General features: G+C 41.6%; 1 protein-coding gene across 1 annotated transcript in view; it reads left to right on the top strand.

The window, feature by feature from the left end:
- The window catches only part of trdn (triadin), a 433,668-nt gene that overhangs the window by 219,384 nt on the left and 190,754 nt on the right, over positions 1–23,530 (top strand). Inside the window, exons 18-19 of the mRNA XM_059645698.1 lie at positions 7,744–7,794; positions 14,603–14,644. Coding sequence (XP_059501681.1) covers positions 7,744–7,794; positions 14,603–14,644 — 93 coding nt within the window. The remainder of the gene's footprint in view (positions 1–7,743; positions 7,795–14,602; positions 14,645–23,530) is intronic.

The following is a 23,530-nucleotide window of genomic DNA, read 5'->3' as shown; positions in this document are numbered from 1 at the left end:
CAGGTGAACATTCATTTTCCTTGTTTAAATCAAATTAATTGTGTTTTAAATCATTAAAAACTATTTTATCCAGTTTTCAAATATTCCCAGCCACAGACCAAATAGACAGGCAAATAGTCTATCAAGCTTATAGATCCACACACTTCCCCCTAGGATCTATTCCCCATTCAAACGCTCGCCAGTTCAACATTTTCCCACCTTCAAACTCAGTCTTTGGAAAATGTACATACAGAAAGTTGCAGCAAAAACAATTGGTTTTGCCCCCCATTTATTCTGGAGATTTTGCTGGCTACTGTGGATGTGGATTGGTATTCTCAGATGCTAACTCTGATGGTTTATTTGTTTTATTGTTTGAAATTGCCTGTTTTTCCTCCTCCCCTCCTGGTTACTGTATACGTAGTCATTAACACCTCTACATTCTCAAAATTAGGACCATAAGCCATCCAACCTGTCAGGCTTTCTCTATATTCAATTAGATGCTATAAGCCTGACCTTCCAGTGTCTGCCATTTCTACATTTTATCCTGGTCTCACGTTCACTATGTCTATTCTCAGCTTGTTGCAGTTTTCCAATGAAGCTCATATATGCTGGATAAACAGCACCTCATTTTTCACACAGGCATTTTACAATCTTTATTGAGGTTTAACAATTCTCTCCTCCATTTTGATTATATCCCATGCCTTGATGGCATGGGCTTGTTCTCAGATTAGCTCACCAGTTTTCAACTATTCATACGAATCATTTCCACTTACTTTGTAACTAGTCCCCCTTTACAGTCATTAACACTTTCCTTACCTTTAGTCCTGGGCATCTTCACAATCTGCTCCACTTACTTCTCTTCCACCTTTGTGAATCACTGTTTTCCAGCCCCCTTCAGTTCCAAAGAAGAATGACTGGATTCAAAGCAATAGCTCTATTTTTCTGAGATAATGGGAACTGCAGATGCTGGAGATTCCAAGATAATAAAATGTGAGGCTGGATGAACACAGCAGGCCAAGCAGCATCTCAGGAGCACAAAAGCTGACGTTTCGGGCCTAGACCCTTCATCAGAGAGGGGGATGGGGGGAGGGAACTGGAATAAATAGGGAGAGAGGGGGAGGCGGACCGAAGATGGAGAGTAAAGAAGATAGGTGGAGAAGGTGTGGGTGGGGAGGTAGGGAGGGGATAGGTCAGTCCAGGGAAGACGGACAGGTCAAGGAGGTGGGATGAGGTTAGTAGGTAGCTGGGGGTGCGGCTTGGGGTGGGAGGAAGGGATGGGTGAGAGGAAGAACCGGTTAGGGAGGCAGAGACAGGTTGGACTGGTTTTGGGATGCAGTGGGTGGGGGGGAAGAGCTGGGCTGGTTGTGTGGTGCAGTGGGGGGAGGGGATGAACTGGGCTGGTTTAGGGATGCAGTGGGGGAAGGGGAGATTTTGAAACTGGTGAAGTCCACATTGATACCATATGGCTGCAGGGTTCCCAGGCGGAATATGAGTTGCTGTTCCTGCAACCTTCGGGTGGCATCATTGTGGCAGTGCAGGAGGCCCATGATGGACATGTCATCAAGAGAATGGGAGGGGGAGTGGAAATGGTTTGCGACTGGGAGGTGCAGTTGTTTGTTGCGAACTGAGCGGAGGTGTTCTGCAAAGCGGTCCCCAAGCCTCCGCTTGGTTTCCCCAATGTAGAGAAAGCCGCACCGGGTACAGTGGATGCAGTATACCACATTGGCAGATGTGCAGGTGAACCTCTGCTTAATGTGGAATGTCATCTTGGGGCCTGGGATGGGGGTGAGGGAGGAGGTGTGGGGACAAGTGTAGCATTTCCTGCGGTTGCAGGGGAAGGTGCCGGGTGTGGTGGGGTTGGAGGGCAGTGTGGAGCGAACAAGGGAGTCACGGAGAGAGTGGTCTCTCTGGAAAGCAGACAGGGGTGGGGATGGAAAAATGTCTTGGGTGGTGGGGTCGGATTGTAAATGGCGGAAGTGTCGGAGGATAATGCGTTGTATCCGGAGGTTGGTAGGGTGGTGTGTGAGAACGAGGGGGATCCTCTTGGGGCGGTTGTGGCGGGGGCGGGGTGTGAGGGATGTGTCGCGGGAAATGCGGGAGACGCGGTCAAGGGCGTTCTCAATCACCGTGGGGGGGAAGTTGCGGTCCTTAAAGAACTCAGCTCTATTTTTCTCTTTGCATATGCTGTCATTATCTGTTGAGTTTCTCCGGCACTTTATTTTTATTACATTCCCCAACTAGTTTTGTGTCATCAGCAAATTTGGAGATATGACATTTGGGTCCCACTCGCAAATCGTTTAAATAAATTGTGAACAGCTTTGGCTGCAGCACTAACAATTACAGTGTACTTGCAGTCTACCATCCATGTTTTCCACCTACCTGTTCACCAATTCAGATGGGATACCAATCCCATGGCTTCTAATTTTGTTTACCATCTTCCTATGTGAGACCCTATTTGAAAATCCAAACAGGCTATTTCCTCGGGCACTCCTTTACCAATACTACAAGTAACATCCTCCAAAACTTCAATCGATTTCACAAAAATCATGTCTCATTGCTGAATTCACCCTGACCATTGCTACTAGCTAATGCAGGTTGCTGTTTACTCAGAGAACTAAATGTTTATTGATAGATGCCTTGATCTCACTTGACAAGGATGTGTCTTCCTTGAGGTAGTGAAAGTTTATGGATACGTCAGAATAATCCACATTTGGAATATACACGGGGTGCAATATTCGGAAAGAGACTCAAAGGGTGAAGTTTGAGGAACTAAGGAAAATACACTGTAAAAGTATTTGAAATATCCCATAAAAATCTCCAGTTTTTATACTGTGGAAATATAATTCCAGCAAGACATTTATTTGTCTGAAAGACACAGAAGACAGTTCGCTGTTTAAAGAACTGACATTCCTAATGACCTCTTCCAAAGTAAGATAGATGAGCTTGAATGTTTGACATGAGCTAGGAAACTTGCCAGATTATCACATGTAGGCCATAAATACATCCACAATTCCACATGCTTGTCATGTGCATACGATTCAAACACAGCACATAATGTTAACAGCATGCTTACAAAGAGAAGGATTAGAAAGGATTATACAGTGGGCCTGGTTACTACAGGCTCCTATACTGTAATTCTCTAGTTTTCCACCGTCATGAAATGCTGTGAGCTGAATCTAATGGCCTCTGCTCTCATATAAAAATAGATGATAATTTTGCAACCTTTTTTGTGAACATTATCACCTGAGACATAAACCTAGAATTGAGTTTCTTTACCTGAGGCCATTTCTTTCCAAGTACCACTGCTCCTCATTGCATTGTTCCCCACATTGCCACCAATGTTAGCTATGAGAAATTTGTTGGCAAGTTCAACGGTATGGTGCTACATTCTGCCTTTTGCCATCTAAAATTGAACAAGAAACCTTGAGGATATGTCAGAACTAGATGTGGCTAAAGTTTGTCATAAAAGATTACTTATAATCAACACCTAAATTTGTAAAGTTCGTTTCCAGAAGAGTCTAGGTAACCCAGTTAGCCTGTCACAAGAAGCAATACTCAGGATCTTTGGGTTTGTAGTGAAGTATCAGCACTTGTTGCTGACCTTGAAGAGAAACTGATCCAGCTGTCTCTCTGGTGGATTACTCCTCTCCTGACAATTGCTGGAGATGGTCATAGCCTAACATTTGCGTAGCATGAATATTATTTGCCTCTTTTTAGCCCAAGCCTGAATTTTGTCCTGGTCTTGCTACGTTTGGTCATGGATTGTTTCAGTATCTGTGATGTTGTGAATGGTAATATTGGTGAATTTTGCACTTCTGACCTTATGGAGGCAAGCAGCTCAAGATGGTTGGGCCTGGAACGTTATCCTGAGGGATTCCTGGAGAGATGATTGACCTAACAAACACAACAATGCTGTTTTGTGTCAGATATGATTCAGCATGATTCCCTGGGCACTGTTTCTTGGATTGGATCAATAGGCATCCGGCGAAGATCCTTGGGGGGGTCTTTCTGTAGGAGTTCAGCTTTCCCCTTCATGTCACCGGTCTAAAACTACAAGAGGAGTGGCAACCTTATTACCAGCCAAATTTTTCCCAAGTAGAAAATTGACCCCAGCTGCGAACAGTTCAAGGACAATTCCTACCACCATAAGAGCTGAGATCAGGCCGCACTGTTAGTGGATCTGATAGAAGCGATGGACAAGTATCTTCCTGTCATTGCACTGATCAATACCTTGGCATTTAGAGAGGATTCGCGGAGCTAGGGTTAGTTCCCTTGCCAGCAACATGTATTGAGCATCCCATCTGTCCTAGAAAACAACAATGGTCTTGCTCACATCTCAGGCTTTTAGGAGGACACTGTTCTCCAGACAGGAAGAAAACACTGACTAGAATAGAATATCCTTTATTGTCACTTGCACTCCAGAAGTATAAGAGTACAGTGAAAAGTTTATACAAAACTCCATTAAAAGGGAGCCAATCTTCGGTACATGTACCAAGATACAAATTTTACAACAGAGTAAAAAGAATGTGTTTTTATACAAAGAGGATTAAAGGAAAGCATAAGCCTTACTTATAGAGGTAGCTATAACAGTGAAAAGGATTTAAATTAGAGTCAGCATGTGGTGCCAGGCCCAAGTTCAGTAATTGCCCTGCATTGCTGCAGCCTCCAGTGCACTCCTCACCAGCACTCAGCAGTGACCAAGAAAGTTGTGCTGTGCTGGAATTTGTACCGCGACCCCCACCCCTGTTGCTCTGAGACTAGGCCTGGCCCACATTTGATCTGCTGCCATCACTTCGGTTGGTGCTTACTGTGCTGCCACTGTGGAGCACGGAGGCTCTTAGGATGGTTCTCTGTCACATACGCACACAATGCCGTTCTGTCCAGCAGCTTTAGGTTCTGAGTGAGGGCCTCTACCAACACTGCCGCAGAACCAATTGAGGCATCTTCCAGGGCTGTTCCTGTGGAATGCTAGTAAACCAATAATTATCTTCTGCAGTCCTCAGCACTTATGCCTGGAGTAACATAGTTTGTTGCAATGACTTGGCCTCTTGAGTGTGTTGGGTTTTCTTGTGGTTTAATTTAAAGTAGACAGCTTGTCCTATCTACCTCACCCTGGCCGTCATAGCAATGATTTGAATAATAGGGTTTCCAGAATAATAGGGTTTCCAGGATAATGGGAGAACTTGGAACTGTCTTCTGAGACTGTAGAATTCTGTACCACAGAAAACGGATAAGGGCAAAGCATTGTATGTTTTCAAGAAGCAGTTGGATATAAGGCATTTGATAAGGTTCCCCATGGTAGGCTCATTCAGAAGGTCAGGAGGAATGGGATACAGGGGAACTTAGCTGCTTGGATACAGAATTGGCTGGCCAACAGAAGACAGCGAGTGGTAGTAGAAGGAAAATATTCTGCCTGGAAGTCAGTGGTGAGTGGAGTTCCACAGGGCTCTGTCCTTGGGCCTCTACTGTTTGTAATTTTTATTAATGACTTGGACGAGGGAATTGAAGGATGGGTCAGCAAGTTTGCAGACGACACAAAGGTCGGAGGTGTCGTTGACAGTGTAGAGGGCTGTTGTAGGCTGCAGCGGGACATTGACAGGATGCAGAGATGGGCTGAGAGGTGGCAGATGGAGTTCAACCTGGATAAATGCGAGGTGATGCATTTTGGAAGGTCGAATTTGAAAGCTGAGTACAGGATTAAGGATAGGATTCTTGGCAGCGTGGAGGAACAGAGGGATCTTGGTGTGCAGATACATAGATCCCTTAAAATGGCCACCCAAGTGGACAGGGTTGTTAAGAAAGCATATGGTGTTTTGGCTTTCATTAACAGGGGGATTGAGTTTAAGAGTCGTGAGATCTTGTTGCAGCTCTATAAAACTTTGGTTAGACCGCACTTGGAATACTGCGTCCAGTTCTGGGCGCCCTATTATAGGAAAGATGTGGATGCTTTGGAGAGGGTTCAGAGGAGGCTTACCAGGATGCTGCCTGGACTGGAGGGCTTATCTTATGAAGAGAGGTTGACTGAGCTCGGTCTCTTTTCATTGGAGAAAAGGAGGAGGAGAGGGGACCTAATTGAGGTATACAAGATAATGAGAGGCATAGATAGAGTTGATAGCCAGAGACTATTTCCCAGGGCAGAAATGGCTAGCACGAGGGGTCATAGTTTTAAGCTGGTTGGTGGAAAGTATAGAGGGGATGTCAGAGGCAGGTTCTTTACGCAGAGAGTTGTGAGAGCATGGAATGCGTTGCCAGCAGCAGTTGTGGAAGCAAGGTCATTGGGGTCATTTAAGAGACTGCTGGACATGTATATGGTCACAGAAATTTGAGGGTGCATACATGAGGATCAATGGTCGGCACAACATTGTGGGCTGAAGGGCCTGTTCTGTGCTGTACTGTTCTATGTTCTATGTTCTATGTTCTATAACGGAATTGAAACCCACAGGATTAAAAGGACAGTGGTTGTTTGGATATGTAACTAACTGCTTGATTATTAAATTAGCTAAGAATCTGACAGCTGTTTATTGTTCATGTTTATTGGCCTGTAGCAAAGAATCCACTAAGGGTCAGTACTTGGACCAATATTTGTGAAGTATTAAGTTGAAATATAAATGATGAGGACTTATGCTAAACATTTATAGAACACCAGGTGGTGTAAGAGATAGCAAGGTAGATGGGCTAGGATGTTCCAGAACGATAGATTACTGTGCATCACCTAACAAAATGATGATAATGCAAAATGCAAACTGTCAGAATAGCCCCTTTGTGGCACATTGATAATGTCCACATCCCTGGACCACAAGGCCTTTCCTCAAGTCCGACATGCTCCAAGATGTGCAGTAACATCTTTGAACAGGTTGGTTAGAAAAATAGGTTGAAAGAGCACAGGCTGAGTGTATGAACAAAAAGCTGTAAATGATCTGAGGATTTTTTTTATATGGCAATGCCGCAAAGCTGATCAGAGATGAAAAATCTACAGATTTCCAGAAACTAACTACAGAATACTCAAGGAAAGAGCACAGGCTGAGTGTATGAACAAAAAGCTGTAAATGATCTGAGGATTTTTTTTATATGGCAATGCCGCAAAGCTGATCAGAGATGAGAACATAGAATATGTTTCAGTTTCTTTTCTGATCTGTTTTTGAAGGTTTTTCTGTACTTCTTTGAATGCTGATTGTCATTAGACTGGGAGAATTTGACAGGGTCTGGTTGGCTGTGGTGTTGTGAGTGATTGCATCAACCTCCCAGACCATTTAAAATCATTCTTCCCTAGTAACCCAATAACACTCACTAGTAATGATACAAGGTTAAAGCACAAAATACATTTATGGCAGGCTTCTCTTAATGGAACAGTTTAAACAACCAGTGAGGGTCTGAAGCACTGCTGTGCTACTGCAGCTGCATTTTGTAATTGTCCCTTTATTTGAATAAATGCAAAGCCTTCAATGAGCTCTAAACACAATTTGTGCACTGACTATGAATGCTGACAGTGCTTGGAATCCAAAGCATGTGTTGTTGAGCACGCTAAATGTTAGTCACCCATTACTCTGAGTTATCTATTTGAGTTATGCGTGTATTCAAATTAATATGTGGTGATACAATCAAGAGAATAAATAGAATGCTTGGTATTGCTAATTAGAATGGATGGAGCATTACTGCAGAACCTATGGGTTTTGTATTGATTTTGTAAGGCAATGGAGAATAGAATTGTTTTTTTAAAAATTTCCTGCTTTTCAAAAAGAAATGCATTTTATTTTCCTTCTATAGAACCAGCAGAAGCTGCAACTACAAAACAAAAAACAGCCAAAGATGCATCAGGTAAGTTCTGCACATTCTACAATTGCTTGCCTTCTGGTGAGAATTAAAATACAATTATGCCATCTACTGGTCATAATAATTGGAAGAAATACAATGTTGGCAATTTCTGTTAAATTTCAGCATTTATTAAAGGGTATATATAGTTTGCAAAGGCAAAATCCAATAAATAAAAAAGATGAAATTATGGCATTTAATTTACTTATGATTCTGAAAGAAAAGAAACACAGTGAGTAAACATTTACAACTGTTGGTAATTATTAATTATGTTGTGGAAGGAAAGAGTAATCAAGTTTGAAACAAGTCTCTATTCTAATGTGTTTACTAAACTACTAATACCGTTTACTGTAAGTGGAATTTAGATTTGTAAAAAATGTTTATTATTTATTAGCTGTAGAAATGATTGATTTTAAGATCAAATACTTACTGTAATAGCTGCATAAAATGCCTGGAATTTGGTTACCTGTTACAAAGAATAAAGGAATACAGAAACATAGGAACAGAAATAGACCATTCAGCCTTTTAAGCCTGTTTTGCTGTTCAATGAGATCAAAGCTTCTCTGGCCCATTTTTCTTAATACCTATTTTTAACAAAAATTAATCTATCTCAGATTTAAACTTAATGATTCATTCAGCATCCACTGCCATTGTGGAAGAGAGTTCCAAAAATCTACCAAACTTTCAGTGTAGAAAACACGGTATGGAGCTGGATGAACACAGCAGGCCAAGCAACATCTTAGGAGCAGGAAAGCTGATGTTTTGGGCCAAGACCCTTCATCTGAAATGGAGGAGGGGAAGGGGGTTCTGAAATAAACAGGGAGAGAGGGGGAGGCGGATAGAAGATGGATAGAGGAGATGATAGGTGGAGAGGAGACAGACAGATCAAAGAGGCGGGGATGGAATCAGTAAAGGTGAGTGTAGGCGGGGAGTTAGGGAGGGGATAGGTCATTCTGAGGAGGATGGACAGGTCAGGGGGCAGGATGAGTTTAGTAGGTAGGAAACGGAGATGCGGCTTGAGGTGGGAGGAGGGGATAGGTGAGAGTAAGAACAGGTTAGGGAGGCGGGGACGAGCTGGGCTGGTTTTGGGATACAGTAGGGGGAGGGGAGAATTGGAAGCTTGTGAAATCCACATTGATACCATTGGGCTGCAGGGTTCCCAAGTGGAATATCAGTTGCTGTTCCTGCAACCTTTGGGTGACATCATTGTGGCACTACAGGAGGCCCAGGATGGGCATGTCATTTGAGGAATGGGAGGGGCAAGTTGAAATGGTTCATGACTGAGAGGTGCAGTTGTTTATTTCAGAACCCTCTTCCCCTCCCCCATCTCTGTTGAAGGGTGTAGGCCTGAAAAATCAGCTTTCCTGCTGCTTGGCCTGCTGTGTTCATCCCGCTCCATACCTTGTTATCTTGGATTCTCCAGCATCTTCATTTCCCATTATCTTTGTGTGCAGTAAAACTGGTCTGAGTGAGAGTGACCAGGAAGTTTTGGACTGATTGTCTGAAGAGAAAACACAACCAGCTCAATCCTGTTGTTTTATGAAATTATTAAGCAATTAATTGGTTTTTGCTTGTAACTACAGTTCCATATGTTGACACTCAGCTCCTTTTGAAATAGTCCAACCAATCATTCCACTGTAGTATGAGGATGAGACCCACTATTTTTACAGGGTAATGAGGAAAGGGAAATAAATCCTTGGCAATACCCTAATAGTAATAAAAATAATGTAAATATCAATCGTCTTGAGATATCTTGGTGGGTTGAGTGTGTCTAGAATTAGTAGCTTTGAAAATATTCGTCCATCCCAGATGAATATGGTTGCTAGGGTGTGTGATCACACCTGTCGACCAGATCTTCCTGGAGACAAATGATAAAGAGGCCACTTCTGGAAGCCCCTTCCAATTAAAGATGGCGGGAGGATTCCTTAGGCTGCAGGCCCAGTCTGAAGGCCTGAAATCATGGAAGGCTAGCGGTCACAGGTGCATGCTACTTAGGCTTTTGGGGGTGCTCTTGGTGTAACAATTAGTAATTTTGTAGGGTTGAATCCAGTAGGTCCTTTCGGAGTGGAGGGAAAACCCATTGGTGGAATCTGTGAGCCATTCCTCCCTCGGGACACATTACTGGGACATGAAGGAGCAGTTCCAATGACCAACCCACCTGCCACCAGGAAGCTGCCTCACCTTGGTTTTTAGGGCCCAACGTAGACCTCCTTGATGCCCCCTCACTGATGATCATCTGCTGCTGCCATTACTTACTCAGAGGCAGAAATGTATCAAGCCATTAACCTGATTTTGACCTTTCCTATTTATCACATCATTTACATCTCCTTGAGTTTTATTGTGGAGGTAAGGAGAGTGCACAGAATGAATGAAAGTTGCCTCGGGCCTTTCTCTTAAAAATGCATCCAATCTATATCTATGCTATTGCATTGACACATCATCTAGTGAAGCTTCTCTTGGTTATTGTCATTTTCTATTGATGTTGAACAAGAAGTAATAATGTCCTCTGATCGAGCGGTAATGTTGCAAAGTGTGAAATCATATGTTCAGGAACAACTGAATGGGGTAGCATGCTTATTAGGGGCTTACAGCTATCTATTGTGGCCAAGAATGTACTCAGTAGGATCAGTAATGCCCAGGCTGTAGGTGGGTGAGTCCAGGATAGGAATCAATGGATGGGAGTAGTGGGAAATGGAGTGAGATGATTCACAGCAAGGCTAGAGGTAGGGGTGGGGTGATGGCGTGGGTACGGCGGGGTGTGGTGGGGGTTAGTAACTCTCCATAGGCCTGCCATCCATTCTTTCCTCCTGAAGCCAAGTGCCCCCACAATCTAGCCCTGTGTGATCAACAATGAGGGACCGTCCATCCCCTGTGCTGCCCATTAATGATTGAGTTTGACTGCCAAAAGGAATAGGATGAACACCTCAAGTGGAGGATTGCACAAAAGCCTTCTCGCCCCAGATTTTATGTTGACCTCAAAATGCGTAACATAGTTGGAGCATAACTCCCCTAGAGTCAACAATTAAATACTACTTTAGCTTTGTTGGAATAGTAGTTGAGTATTTGGTAAAACTATCTTTCATCACTGGTGTAAAATCAATAGCTGTCATCTGTGAACAAAATGCAGTCCTGATTTTGACAAGAATGCTTAGCTAGTTGATGCCAGCATTTCGTTGAGTCAGGGTTTGCTGATAGAATTGTTTCTGAGCACGAAACACTGTGATGGCTATGGTTTCTGTTTTTACAGCTGAGAATGCTAAAGAACCCAGCTTTATTTCATTTCAACAGTGACAACATAAAGATGGTGATTTTTCTCTTTCTTTTCCATTCTGAGCAAGTAACCAATTTGCTCATCAGTCCAGTTACTCATTGTGCTTACTGATTGAGCCACAGATTAGTTGATGTGACAGTCATCAGGGATTCTGGTGCAGTAATCATCACTATAATCTCCACTCGGCATTGCGCAGCTTTGAAGTCCTAACAAAAGTGAATTACCCCTTTGCACCCTTCTCAACCAAGTTGCAATATCTGACGTATTTCCTACCATCATTCTCCAACATCCCTTGGCCATCACTCAACTGTGTGAGACTGAATTAATCTGTTTCTATTCTTATCCATCTAAGCCTAACTAGAGAACAATTTACAGTGACTTTTTCTCAAAACAACACTGTTACTTCTGGCATCCCACAAGGATCCATGCTTAGCATCCTCCTGTTTCTCATGCATAGGCTATCACTTGATGACTTGAAAATGTCTGAATATGCAAGTGCTTTAAGCTACTGACCACAGGGTTGAACACTTAGAATAGGTCTTATAGATCATTTTTGGCTAGCACAGACATGATGAGCTAAATAACCCCTTTTAACCATCTAGATTTTCTATAAAGGCTGCATTATGTAGATTTGAAGAAGAGGCGAAGGCATGTAAAGTCCAGTGGATGCTGTACCCAACAACAACTTGCTCATCCCTGATCCTGTATAATTAAACAGAGGATGAAGGAACTAACATAACAAAGTGTGAAGCTGGATGAACACAGCAGGCCAAGCAGCATCTCAGGAGCACAAAAGCTGACGTTTCGGGCCTAGACCCTTCATCTCTGATATCTTGGATTCTCCAGTATCTGCAGTTCCCATTATTTTTGAAGGAACTAACGGACAGTTTCCCTGCCCTTCAGCCTGTTGAGACCATGAGTAGCCAATCAATGGCTACTTAAGGACCTCATGTTGCTGTTGCAGACAGTGGAGGCAGAGTGGAGGAAACCATGGCAATTGGGAAGCATTGCCTTTAGAGTCCAGGCTGTGTGTCTGAGAAAGGGTGTGGGGCATGAGGGCAGAGCTCCTCTCTGCAGTATACCTGAACCTATCAGTGGTACCACTGTACTATCCTCATTGATCATCTTCATCACTTCCTCAAAAAACTCAATCAAGTTAGTGAGACATGGCCTCCCCTTCACAAAACCATGTTGCTTCTTGCTAATACGCCCACTTATTTCCAAGTGGGAGAAAATTCTGTCTCAAAGAATCCTCTCCAATAATTTCCCTACTGCTGATGTAAGGCTCAGTGGCATGTAATTAGCTGTGTTATCCCTTCCACACTTCTTAAACAAAGGAACAACATTGGCTATTCTCCGATCCTCTGGGTCCTACCCTATAGCCAGTGAGGAAACAAAGGTTTCTCTCGAGGCCTCAGCAATTTCCTCCCTTGCCTCTCTTAGTATTTTGGGGTATATCCCATCAGGCCTTGGAGACTTGTCTACTTTAAGGTTTTTCAAGACCCCCAATAATTCCTCCCTTTTGATGTCATGACACAAATTATCCACACACATAGTAGACATATGACCTGTAACAGATGCGGGTGGCTTACCAGTCCTGGATTGGAAGTGGATGGCAGGCAGATGAGGTGTAGCATCTCAATTCCTGTAGCTTGTGGTCATGATGTCTTTATAAAATGTTATCACTGCATGAATGGAGTTCAGAAAGCCTTCACCTGGTGTATGTGATTTTCCTTACCTCCCTGCTCTTCATACCTTATTATTTGAAGCTGGTGGATGCCTCTTATCAATCATTTCTTTACTCATTTAATTGGATTACGTAAATTGGGTACTGCTCCATCCCTCCAGCAGAGACAGTTTATAGAAATATAGCAGGAGTGCTGCTTTATCATCCTTGATTACTTTAGGCAGCATAGCATTAGCGTAGGTCCATGGAAAATGAGTCAATAGTGTTAACAAGCATTGTAGATCTGATGTCCAGCTGTTCCATAAATTATTCTCCACAGGGGTGAATAAATTCTTGTCCTTTCACTCCTGAGGCTGGTGGAACAAAATTTTGAATTTTTACAATGTTATGCTTTATCAAATTCCGTATATATTTGCCAGTGTATGAAGCTCTATGAGAAGAGCTAGCAAGCAGAAAGTTTGTTTTAGTTAAAAAAATGACTCACTCAATTAAAAGCATAACTACTGCTAAAGCCATTCTGAATACCACGAGAAACACATACATATGCGCACAAAGAGCATACAAACACCAGTACACACACATTGCACACATGCAGGCAAGCACACACACTCTCACAAGCAGAGAGTTGCAGGATGGGAAAAGTAGAACTGAGGAAAGCTGGAGTGCTTATGTGATAAATATTGTGTTCCAATGTTGATCATGAAGTATCTTGTTTATGGCCAAGCTGATAGTTCTTCTGGAAATGATCTCTTTTCAATGACAATCTTCATCTAGAATGAATGATATGGCATGTGAAGTTCCTTTTTAACATTTAAATTTTCTATCTGTGATGTATTCCAACTTATAACCAAGGTAGAAACAAGCACAAAGAATGCTGAAGAAACAGGTCTGATAGAATCTGTGGAAAGAAAAACAGTGTTAACATTTCAAGTCCAACATGCTTCTTCCTTAGAACAGACATAGAGTTGGAGTTTGATAAAGCTGGGAAAACCACAGGAGGCATGCTGTCAGTGTTTAAGGATGATGTCACTGTTGGAAAAGTGTATTCTCCCAGAAGTAGGAATACTACCTCCAAATGTACCGAGACACCATGTTAGAACCATCCATCTTGTCAAGACCTGACAAGAACTGCTATAATTATCTAGATGTGTGACAACTTGTCCAGACAGGTTGATTACCAATATTTCAAAGGATTTATGTACATTTTTATGCATAACCTTCTCCACAGTTAATAACCTCAAAGGGTAGCTTCAAAATGATCCCCGACAACCTCCTCCACCCAAAGGATCCCTGAGCCCCATTTACAGGGTGTCATTTCTGAGGGTTGTCTCCACTTTCCAAAGTGGTATCATGGCCATTTAAAAGAAATCCCCTTAAAATGTTCCTGTTTTTGCTGATGTGATATCTGCACTCAGGGTTCCAGACACTATGGGCTTTAAAATCCAATTTCAGTGGAGGCAGCTGGTTGTTTAAATAAAAATCTAGGCCTTAAACATAATAGAATAACTTAACTCTTAGTATAACACATTTTCCTGAACTAGGTTTTTCTTTGTCATAAACATACTGTATCTTGATATTGCAAATTTGGATTAGTTTTTAGAATTGTTTGGACTGAATTTCATAATTTTTAATTTGTAATTCTTAACAACGAGTTGTATTGTGTGTTAAGTTACTTCATCAGAAAAAATAAATCTTAATAATGAGCATTTTAACACATTTGGCTGAAGAGAATTTGCATCTGGTTATCAAGGTTATAAGAAATGTTTCATAGATACCTTATATGCAAAGTAGAAGAAAAATGTTATCATTGTTTGCAATAAATTATAATTTTTTTCATTCCTCTTTTTCTGTTACAGTAAAACCTGCAGCAGCAGTGAAATCAGAAAAGGGCATTAAAGGTAGTTACGATAATCTGGTTTTCCTATAATTCAAACACTGATATCTTTAAAACTCTAGCTAAAAATTGTTAGCACTTGTTCGAAAAAGAAATAGTTCTCACCAATGTTTATTTCAAATATTTGTATGGACTTGTAATCAGATATGCCCCAAATACTTTGAGGATTTTACTGTTTCAGAATGTTGCTCATATTCATTGCTGTAACAATACCAGAGAAATATCTTTTCACTTGAGGTCAAAGTAATAGCACTGATATTTCATATACATAATATGCATTGCATTGCTCTGCAATCCACAACAAACTATTCTATTTCACAGAAAGTTAATTAGCATCTTTAATGCTAAGCATCTCCCTGTGGCAATAAGGTGCAATTTCTTTTTTCACTGCATATAAATAATATGTAATATAATGTAACAGTTCTAATTCTCTGGGAATAAGTTGAAACTTGTTTGTCTCACAATGGTGCACATTTAGGAGGCAATAACCCTGAATACACTGGAACAGAACAACCTCATTTTAGTACAACATCCATTAGAGGGTTTACTGGGATAACATTAGTTAGGGCACCAATTAGTATACCACACTATTTTCAATATTTTTGCAGAGTATTATAGATTAAACATTTAAAACCAAAGGGAGTACTTAATATGGATCGGTAAGATAATATAAGGATAGGAATCAATGCTGCCGTGTATTTTTTTCTGGGATTTTCCAATACTGTCTGAAAAACAAATGCAAAACACGGTGTCTCCTGGAGAACTCCATCAGACAGCAGTAGTATTGGGGTCAGATAGGATGTTCCTCCTTTTGCAGTGCTAGAGGCTGTATTCTAGCAAGCTGAAAGGTCTAGCTATTGAGTACAGGTTCAGTGAATGAATGAGTGGGACGATGAATAGGTCTATGGATGGGCAGGTGACTGGAAGGTGGGTTGGCCAGCGCATGGTTATGTGGGCACTTGGGATCAAGTGTGTGGTCAGGGGTAGTCACAGTTACTTTTGATATAAAGTGTAAAGTGTCAGGAAATGAATTCCCAACACTGTTTCGTGCAGTTGAACTTTATCAATGGAAAAGTGAAGTAGTTATATAGATGCATGTTACATGTTAACCAAAGTAAAAATAACCTAAGGCTTTAGCATTGTCACTTCTTGGAAGCAGGAGGTTTTCTGAGCCTCACGCCTAAGAATTGGACACCAAGGCAGATTTGGAAAATCTGCTACCATTTATGCACAAAATTCACACAAAAGAATGGTTTGTTAAATGCATACAAGGCATGGTTAAACGTTGATAAATTTAGAAATAAGGACAGTTATTCCAAGAAGAATATGTCTCAGTTCCCTGGTGGGACATATCAATCTAACATTAGACCACAGGCTCTGGATTTTGAGGAGAAACTAGGTGATCAAGATATTAGTGGGGATTTCCCTACTGCAGGAAAATGATCTTGAAGTTCTTCTTAGCTCTTTTAACAAGATACTCCAAATGTGTGTTTGGTTTGAATGATGCAGCGCGGGTACAGTATTCAGTTGAGTCCATGTTGTTGAAAATAGGTTACCTTTATCTTAAAGTGGATCCTGTAATGTTTTACCGGCACCATAAACTGGAAGGCATCCTTATAATTCACATCAATGATATTCTGTGGGAGCCCAGCAAGAAACTCCACTAAAACTGGTGAATGGGACCTTCTGGTCCAACTTGTTTTATATGCTTCAAAGTAAAGTTTCAGTGTGGTCAGTGTGTGTTCATTTCCAAGTGTTACATTTTTGTTCTGGTTTGTCCCTCTGAGAAATACCTATAGAATTTAAACAATGTGTGGTAGATAAAATAAAAAAAAGAAACTTAAGATTGGAAATCAGGCTTAAGGGGTCTTTTTTAATTATGTAGGGATAGACAGTAGTAGAATGCAAGCCATTTACTGAAAAGTTGTTGCCAGAGTTAGAGGGTTTGAGCTATAGAGAGAGGCTGATTAGGTTGGAGCTATTTTACCTGGAGTGTCAGAGGCTGAGGGGTGGCCCTTATAGAGGTTTATAAAATCATGAGGGGCATGGATGGGATAATAGTCAAGGTATTTTCCTGCGGGTAGGGGAATCCAAAACTAGAGGGTAATGGTTTAAGGTGAGAGGGTAAAAGTTTAAAAGGGGCCTAAGGAGCAACATTTTCATGCAGAGGGTGACGTGTGTATGTAATGAGCTGTTGGATGGAATGCTTGAGGTTGGTATAATTACACCATTTAAAAGGCATCTGGATGGCTGTATGAATAGGAAGGGTTTGGAGGAATATGGGTCAAATACTGGCAAATGGCACTAGATCAATTTAGGATATCAGCATGGAAGAGTTGGACTGAAGGGTCTGTTTTCATGATGTATATCTCTATGACTCTCTATATGTAAAAAAAAAGCCTTCTTTACTGTGCACTGTGCCACCAATTTTGGTATAATCTGCAAACTTACTAACCATGCCTCCTATATTCTCATCCTAATCATTTATATAAATGACCAACAAAAGTGGACCCACTATTAATCCTTGTGAAACACCACTGGTCACAGGCCTCCTGAAGCAACCCTTCACCACCACTCACTATCTCCTCCTGTCAAGCAAATTTTGTATCCAATTGGCAAGCTCACCCTGAATCCATGTGATCTAACTTTACTAATTAATCTACCACGTGGAACTGTGTTAAAGGCTTTACTAAAGTCCACACAAACAACCTCTACCGCTCTGCCTTCACTGAAATGTTAGTCAGACATTTCAGGAATGAAATCCCGAATCACTTTAACATGCAAAGGATGTTACTTAATGATGACTGTCTTAAACTTACATCACATATGCTTGTCAATAAACAAGGATAGGTTTGCTCTTCTGATGTCCATTTCATATTTTCACAGTCACTGTCTAAAAAAATGCGGGAGGCCATTTAGGACTGAGGTGACAAATTTCTTTACTCAGAGAGCACTGAAACTGTGGAATTGTCTGCCATAGAAAGGGGTTGAAGACAAAAAAAAATATTTTCAAGAAGGAATAAGCCATCATTCTTCGGACTGAAGTGCTCAAAAAGCAAGGACTGAAAATGGGAACTGAGTACTGAGTTGACAATAAGCCATTATCATAATGAATGAGCAGGCTAGAAGGGCTGAATAGCCTAGCCCTACTCCTATTTTTATGTTTCCATATTTCCTTAGTCCGAGGATATTATCAATTTTAATCATTTTTTCACTTCAACAGTCAAATGCCCTGTTCCTATATTTCTTTGAATTACTTAGTATTATTACATCACACTATGATTCTGAAGCAAGCATCGGATCACAGTTCAGTAGGAGTTAGTATTGTAGACGCATTGTAGTTCTCTGAGCATAAGAACAATTTTTATCACAGAAACTACTTTTTTTCAGATACTGTGCCTTAAATCGGTATTGTCAAGCATTAAATTAGAGTCATAGTGTCATACAGCATGGACATAGACTGTTCAGTCCAACTCAACCAAACTAACAAATTTTCCCAAAACAAACTAATCCTTTTTATCTGGATTTGGCCAATATCCGTCCAAATCTTTCCTATTCATGTGTCTGTCCAAATGTCTTTGAAATGTTTAACTTACTTGTATCTGCCATTTCCAGCGGAACTTTTCAGTCTATTGATTTTTTTTCTAAATTTACCAGTGGAATGAGACACTGGCCGGTGCAACATTTATTATCTCTCCTTAGTTGCCCTTCAGAAGGTCAGCTTCCTTTCTGAACTGCTGCAGCTCATTCGAGGCGGTGGACCTACACTGCCAATAGGGAGGGAGTTCCAGAATCTTGACTCAGTGACACTGAAAAAAAATATATTTCCAAGTCAGGATGGTGAGTGTCTTGGATGGAACTTGCAACTCCTTTGTGTCTACTATCCTTCATTCTAGATGGAATTGGTCCTGGGCTTGAAAGGTGCTGTTCTGTGGACTCTTGGTGACTTCTGCAGTCTATCTTTTATATAGTACACAGTACTGCTACTGAGTGACTGTGGTAGAGGGGGTGACTGTTTCTGGATGTATGCCAGGCAACTGGGCAGCTTTATCCTGGATGAGACAAGGCTCTTGTGTTGGAGTGATACCTATCCAGGCAAGTGGGGAGTTGCCATCCCACTCCTGACTTGTGCCTTGTAGCTGATAGACAGATTTTAGGGAGTCAGGAGGTAAGTTACACACCTCATTATATTCCTAACCTCTGACCTGCTCTTGTAGCCACTATATTTATATGGTTAGTTCAGTTCAGTTTCTGGTCAATGATGACCCCCAGGATGTTTATAGTGGGGGATTCAGTAATGAGATGGTTGTTGCCACTTTTCAGCCCAAGCCTGGATATTGTCCAGATTTTGTTGCATTTATATCTGGAAGGCTTCAGTTCTTGAGGAACCATGAATGGTGCTGAATAATATGCAATCCTTGGTGAACATTCCCACATCTGGCACTCTGATGAAGGGAAGGTGATTAATGAAGGATCTGAAGATGCTTAACTGAGTACACTATCCTGAGGAATTCTGCACAGATGCCTGGGAGCTGAGACGACTGACCTTCAACAACCATAACCGTCTTTGTATGTACCAGGTATGACTCCAACCAGTAGAGAGTTTTCTCATGATTACCATTGATTCCAGTTTTGCTAGGTCTCTTTGATGCCACATTCAGTCAAATGTGGCCTTGATTTCAAGGCAGCCACTCTCACCCCATCTCTGGAATTCAGCTCTTTTCTCCATGTTTGAACCGAGGCTGTAATGAGGTCAGGAGCAGAGTAGCCCTGGCAGAACCCAAACTGGGCATCACTGAGCAGGTTATTGCTGAGCAGGTGCTGCTTAATAGCACTGTGGATGACACGTTCCATCACTTTCCTGATGATGAGGTGTAGACTGATGGGGCGGTAATTGGCTGGGTTGGATTTGTCCTACTTGTTATGTACAGGGCATAACTGAGCAATTTTACATGTTGTCGGGTTAATACCAGTGTTATAGTTATCCTGGAAAATCTTGTTCATAGATGTGGCAGGTTCTGTAACAAAAGCCTTCAGCTCTATTTCCAAAATGTTGTCATGACTCAGAGCTTTTGTAGCATCCAGACCCTTGAACCATTTCTTGGTATCACATAGAGAGAATCACCTTGCTTAAAGATTGGCATCTTTGATGCTTGGTGTGCTTGGAGGAGGTTGAGATAGATCATTAACTCGGCATCTCTGGCTGAAGATTGTTGCAAGTGCTTCAGTCTTATCTTTTGCACTGATGTGCTGGACTCCTACATGACTGAGGATGGGGAAATTTGTGATCCAGGTTATGGTTCTGCTTGGCAAGTTGCTGTAAGCAATACTATTTTCTTCTGCAAAGAATTGATTGATCAGGGATCTTTTCCCCCATTACTGATTTCCTTTGTTTTGTTGGAAGAATTTAGAAATTGATATTCAACCCATCTGACCGCATTATAAATGCACTTTCCATAACTATCTTAGCCTTGAGTGGAACTTGAACTCAAAGCATCTGCCTCATAGACAGGGATACTCCCAGTTGGACCAAAAGACATCCACCACAGAAAGGAAAAAATCAAAAGCAATTATTTCTGATGTGTTGTTGACAATTAAGCCCTCTGTAATCCACATTCCACTATCCAGTCTGTGGATATTGTGACAAACTGAGCCAGCGTTTCCAATTCGAAGCTGGAATCAAGAGCTGGCCCATTTTCTAATGTCACTGTGCCACTTCCAGCTCATTAGTTCCTTCCCAGAGTATTATCATTGGATTGGTGAGGATGAACTGGAGTCGAGACACCTTGGGATTCAGGTACCAAGTTCTTTAAAATTTGAGTCACAGATAGACAGGGTGGTTAAAAGGTGTTTGACACATTTGCTTTCATTGCTCAGACCATCGAGTATAGGAGTTGGGACATCATGTTGAGTTTGTACAGGACATTGGTGAGGCCACTTTTGGTGTATTGTGTACAGTTCTGGTCGTCCTGCTATGGGAAGGACATTAATAAATTGGACAGGGTCAGAAAAGATTTACCAGGATGTTGCTGGGACTGGAGAGTTTGAGTTATAAGGATAGGCTGGGACTTTTCACTGGAGTGTAAGATGTTGAGGGGTGACCTTATAGAGGTATATAAAATCATGAGAGTCATAGATAACGTTAATAGCGAAGTTTTTTTTCCCTATGGTGGGAAAGTTTGAAATTACAGAGTATATTTTTACAGTAAGAGGAGAAAGATTTGAAAGGAACCTGAGGGGTTATCTTTTCACCCAGAGGGTAGTTTGTGTGTGGAATGAACTGCCAGAAGAAGTGGTAGATACAGGTACAGTTACAATATTGAAAGACATTCCAAACAGGTGCATGAACAAGAAGGGTTTACAGGGGTATCAGCCAAGTACAGGCAAGTGGGACTAGTTTAGTTTAAGAAACTTGGTTGGCATGGACTAGTTGGACCTAAAGGTCTGTTTCCATCCTCCAAAAGCAAGCCCATGTTGCAAATGAAGGTGAATGTCAAGGTGGGCAATTTAGAAAAACCCATTGCCATTACCCAGGACATTGTCCTAATTTGGAGGATAAATATGAACACCCAACCTTCTCCATTTCTTCAAACTGTACCCACCCCTATAGCATGCCCATTTCACCACATGCCCCTTGCTGCTCATATGCCTCCTTATACTCCATGAAACTCCCTACTTTCACAAATGTCTATGCACCAATTCTCCTCACCCTCATGCCCCTCCATATTCTTTTGTCCTCTGTCTCCACATTGGCCCTTACCCTGTTTCCCATTTCTAACCCCTTATCACTCTGTCCTCATTCTTCATCTGCACACCTTCACCCTATTCCACTGCATCTATTATCCTCCATAGCCCTTCAGTCACTCAACTTTATGCTTCCACATCACCCCTCATGACCCGTTACTCACTCCTCTAACATTCACAATGTTCAGAGGACATATAAAATGATTTGGAAATCTTTGGGATTCTCTTAAAACTGAGGCTGTGTTTACTTTTAATAGTTGACTACAAGAGACTTGAGTTTATCAATTGTTTATTCAGGTGTACACAAGGAGACTGTATTCCAGGGAAGGCTAGAATAACTCTTAGTAGTACCCCATTTTGGCTATTAACCTAGACCACGTTAACTAATAGAGTGTCCTTTCCATTTACACTTCTCCCCTCTTCAAGACTATCCAGCTTATGGTTGTAGATGTACAGCACCAGACCATCAGTACTACTCAGCCCTTTAATGTATGCCTCTGACTTAACACTGTTGCCATTTTTTATGTGATGTCCTGGTATGATAAATCAGATATGTTAGATGTAATGTCTAGAGCGAGGAAGGTGATTCAAGTTCAAGGGTGTATCTGCATATTAGCTCCTCAATTCCACAGACATGATGGTATAGTCTGTACATCTTGTGTAGTAAGATAGCACTCTGGCCTGTTTCTAGTGTCTGTAATATGTCTGATACACTCTCTGCACTCATCCTAGATTAGTGTGAGGTATTCGGGCAATTGTCGGACAACATGAGAGAACTGATTGTGTCAGGATGTCTTTTATGCTTTCCATAACTTGAGCATCAACCATTTTTGTTTTATGTACTTCAGTCAGTTCCAGCTGTCCCACTCTCTCTGGCACCTGTGGGTGTAAGCAAACTGACTGGGGGTTGATGGGTCATGATGCTCCCCTATGATGCCCAGTGGGACATGATGCCCCTGTAACAAGAGCTCCTGTTGACACATAGTAATGTTTTATCTCTGATTACTCATCTATGCAACATGTGTTGGCTCTTTTGTCTATTTACTTGTGGGATGTGAGTGTCATTGGCTGGGACAGCATTTATTGCCTGACCCTAATTGCGCTTGAGAACATGTTGGTGACCTGCCTTTTGAACAGCTGGAGTCCATTTAGTTAAGGTACATTCACAATGCTGTTAGGGAGGGAATTGAAGAGACAACACTGAAGGAATAGCAATATATTTCCAAGTTTGGATGGCTGGTGGCCTGGAGGGGACCTTGTAGGCAGCAGTGATCCTACATTTTTTTTGTCCATATAGCTGCCATTGTGCCTCCAATTACCCAGTATGGTCCCAACCAGCTAGGAACTAACTCTGGCCTGTCAGGTGTGACCCTGACCATTACTTTATTTCCCAAATTGGATACCTCACCCTGTTCTGCTCTTATCTCTGCCTCTATGTTGCAGATCTTTAAGCTCCTGCTTCACTTTATGCAGCTGCTTGCACAAATCTAGCTCTCAAGTTGTTTCACTCCTCGCCTTCCTCATATCAGTCACAACATTCCCTGATGTCACATTGCTGTTATCCCCCTCTTCCTTTCCCACAGCCTTCTGTCAGATTCCTTCTGACATTAACCTCTGGAGCACACAACATTTGTCTGGAGAAGCCTGCTGTTTATCTTTTCCCTATTTATCCCTTAGTCTAAGTTACACTATTACTGTTGAAATCACCTCTTAAAAATGCTTCTTAAAGTTATCCTCTTCTGAGGCTCAAAACTGTAAAGATAAAGATTCAGTTGCCTGATAATTATGTCAGTACATCAACAATCCATGCTTAGCTGAACCCATTAGTGCATTTGGAGGTCATACTGAGATTCCATTGCATAACTATATTCAACAAAAGCTCCAGAGCTGTGCCAGAGCTGAATACTTGAAAGGCTTTGAAATCATTCAAGGAGTAGATCCGTATTTTCAATCTTTAAACAAGGAACACAGACTCCTGAGCTGTTAATCAATGGAAATATTAAAACTTAGACTGTAGACTGAATCTTATTTTGTTTGGATAATCCAGTTTCATTGAGTTACACTTTCACAAACTTTTATTTTGAAGGTGAAAAGCACTCACTGATCCTATTCACCAAACAGTTGCTTTCCCTGTACTTGTGCCATG

This window comes from Stegostoma tigrinum, chromosome 4, assembly GCF_030684315.1.
Source record: "Stegostoma tigrinum isolate sSteTig4 chromosome 4, sSteTig4.hap1, whole genome shotgun sequence".
NCBI classification, from domain to species: domain Eukaryota; kingdom Metazoa; phylum Chordata; class Chondrichthyes; order Orectolobiformes; family Stegostomatidae; genus Stegostoma; species Stegostoma tigrinum.
Note: the sequence above shows the minus strand (reverse complement) of the source record. Positions and strands in the feature narration are given on the sequence as shown.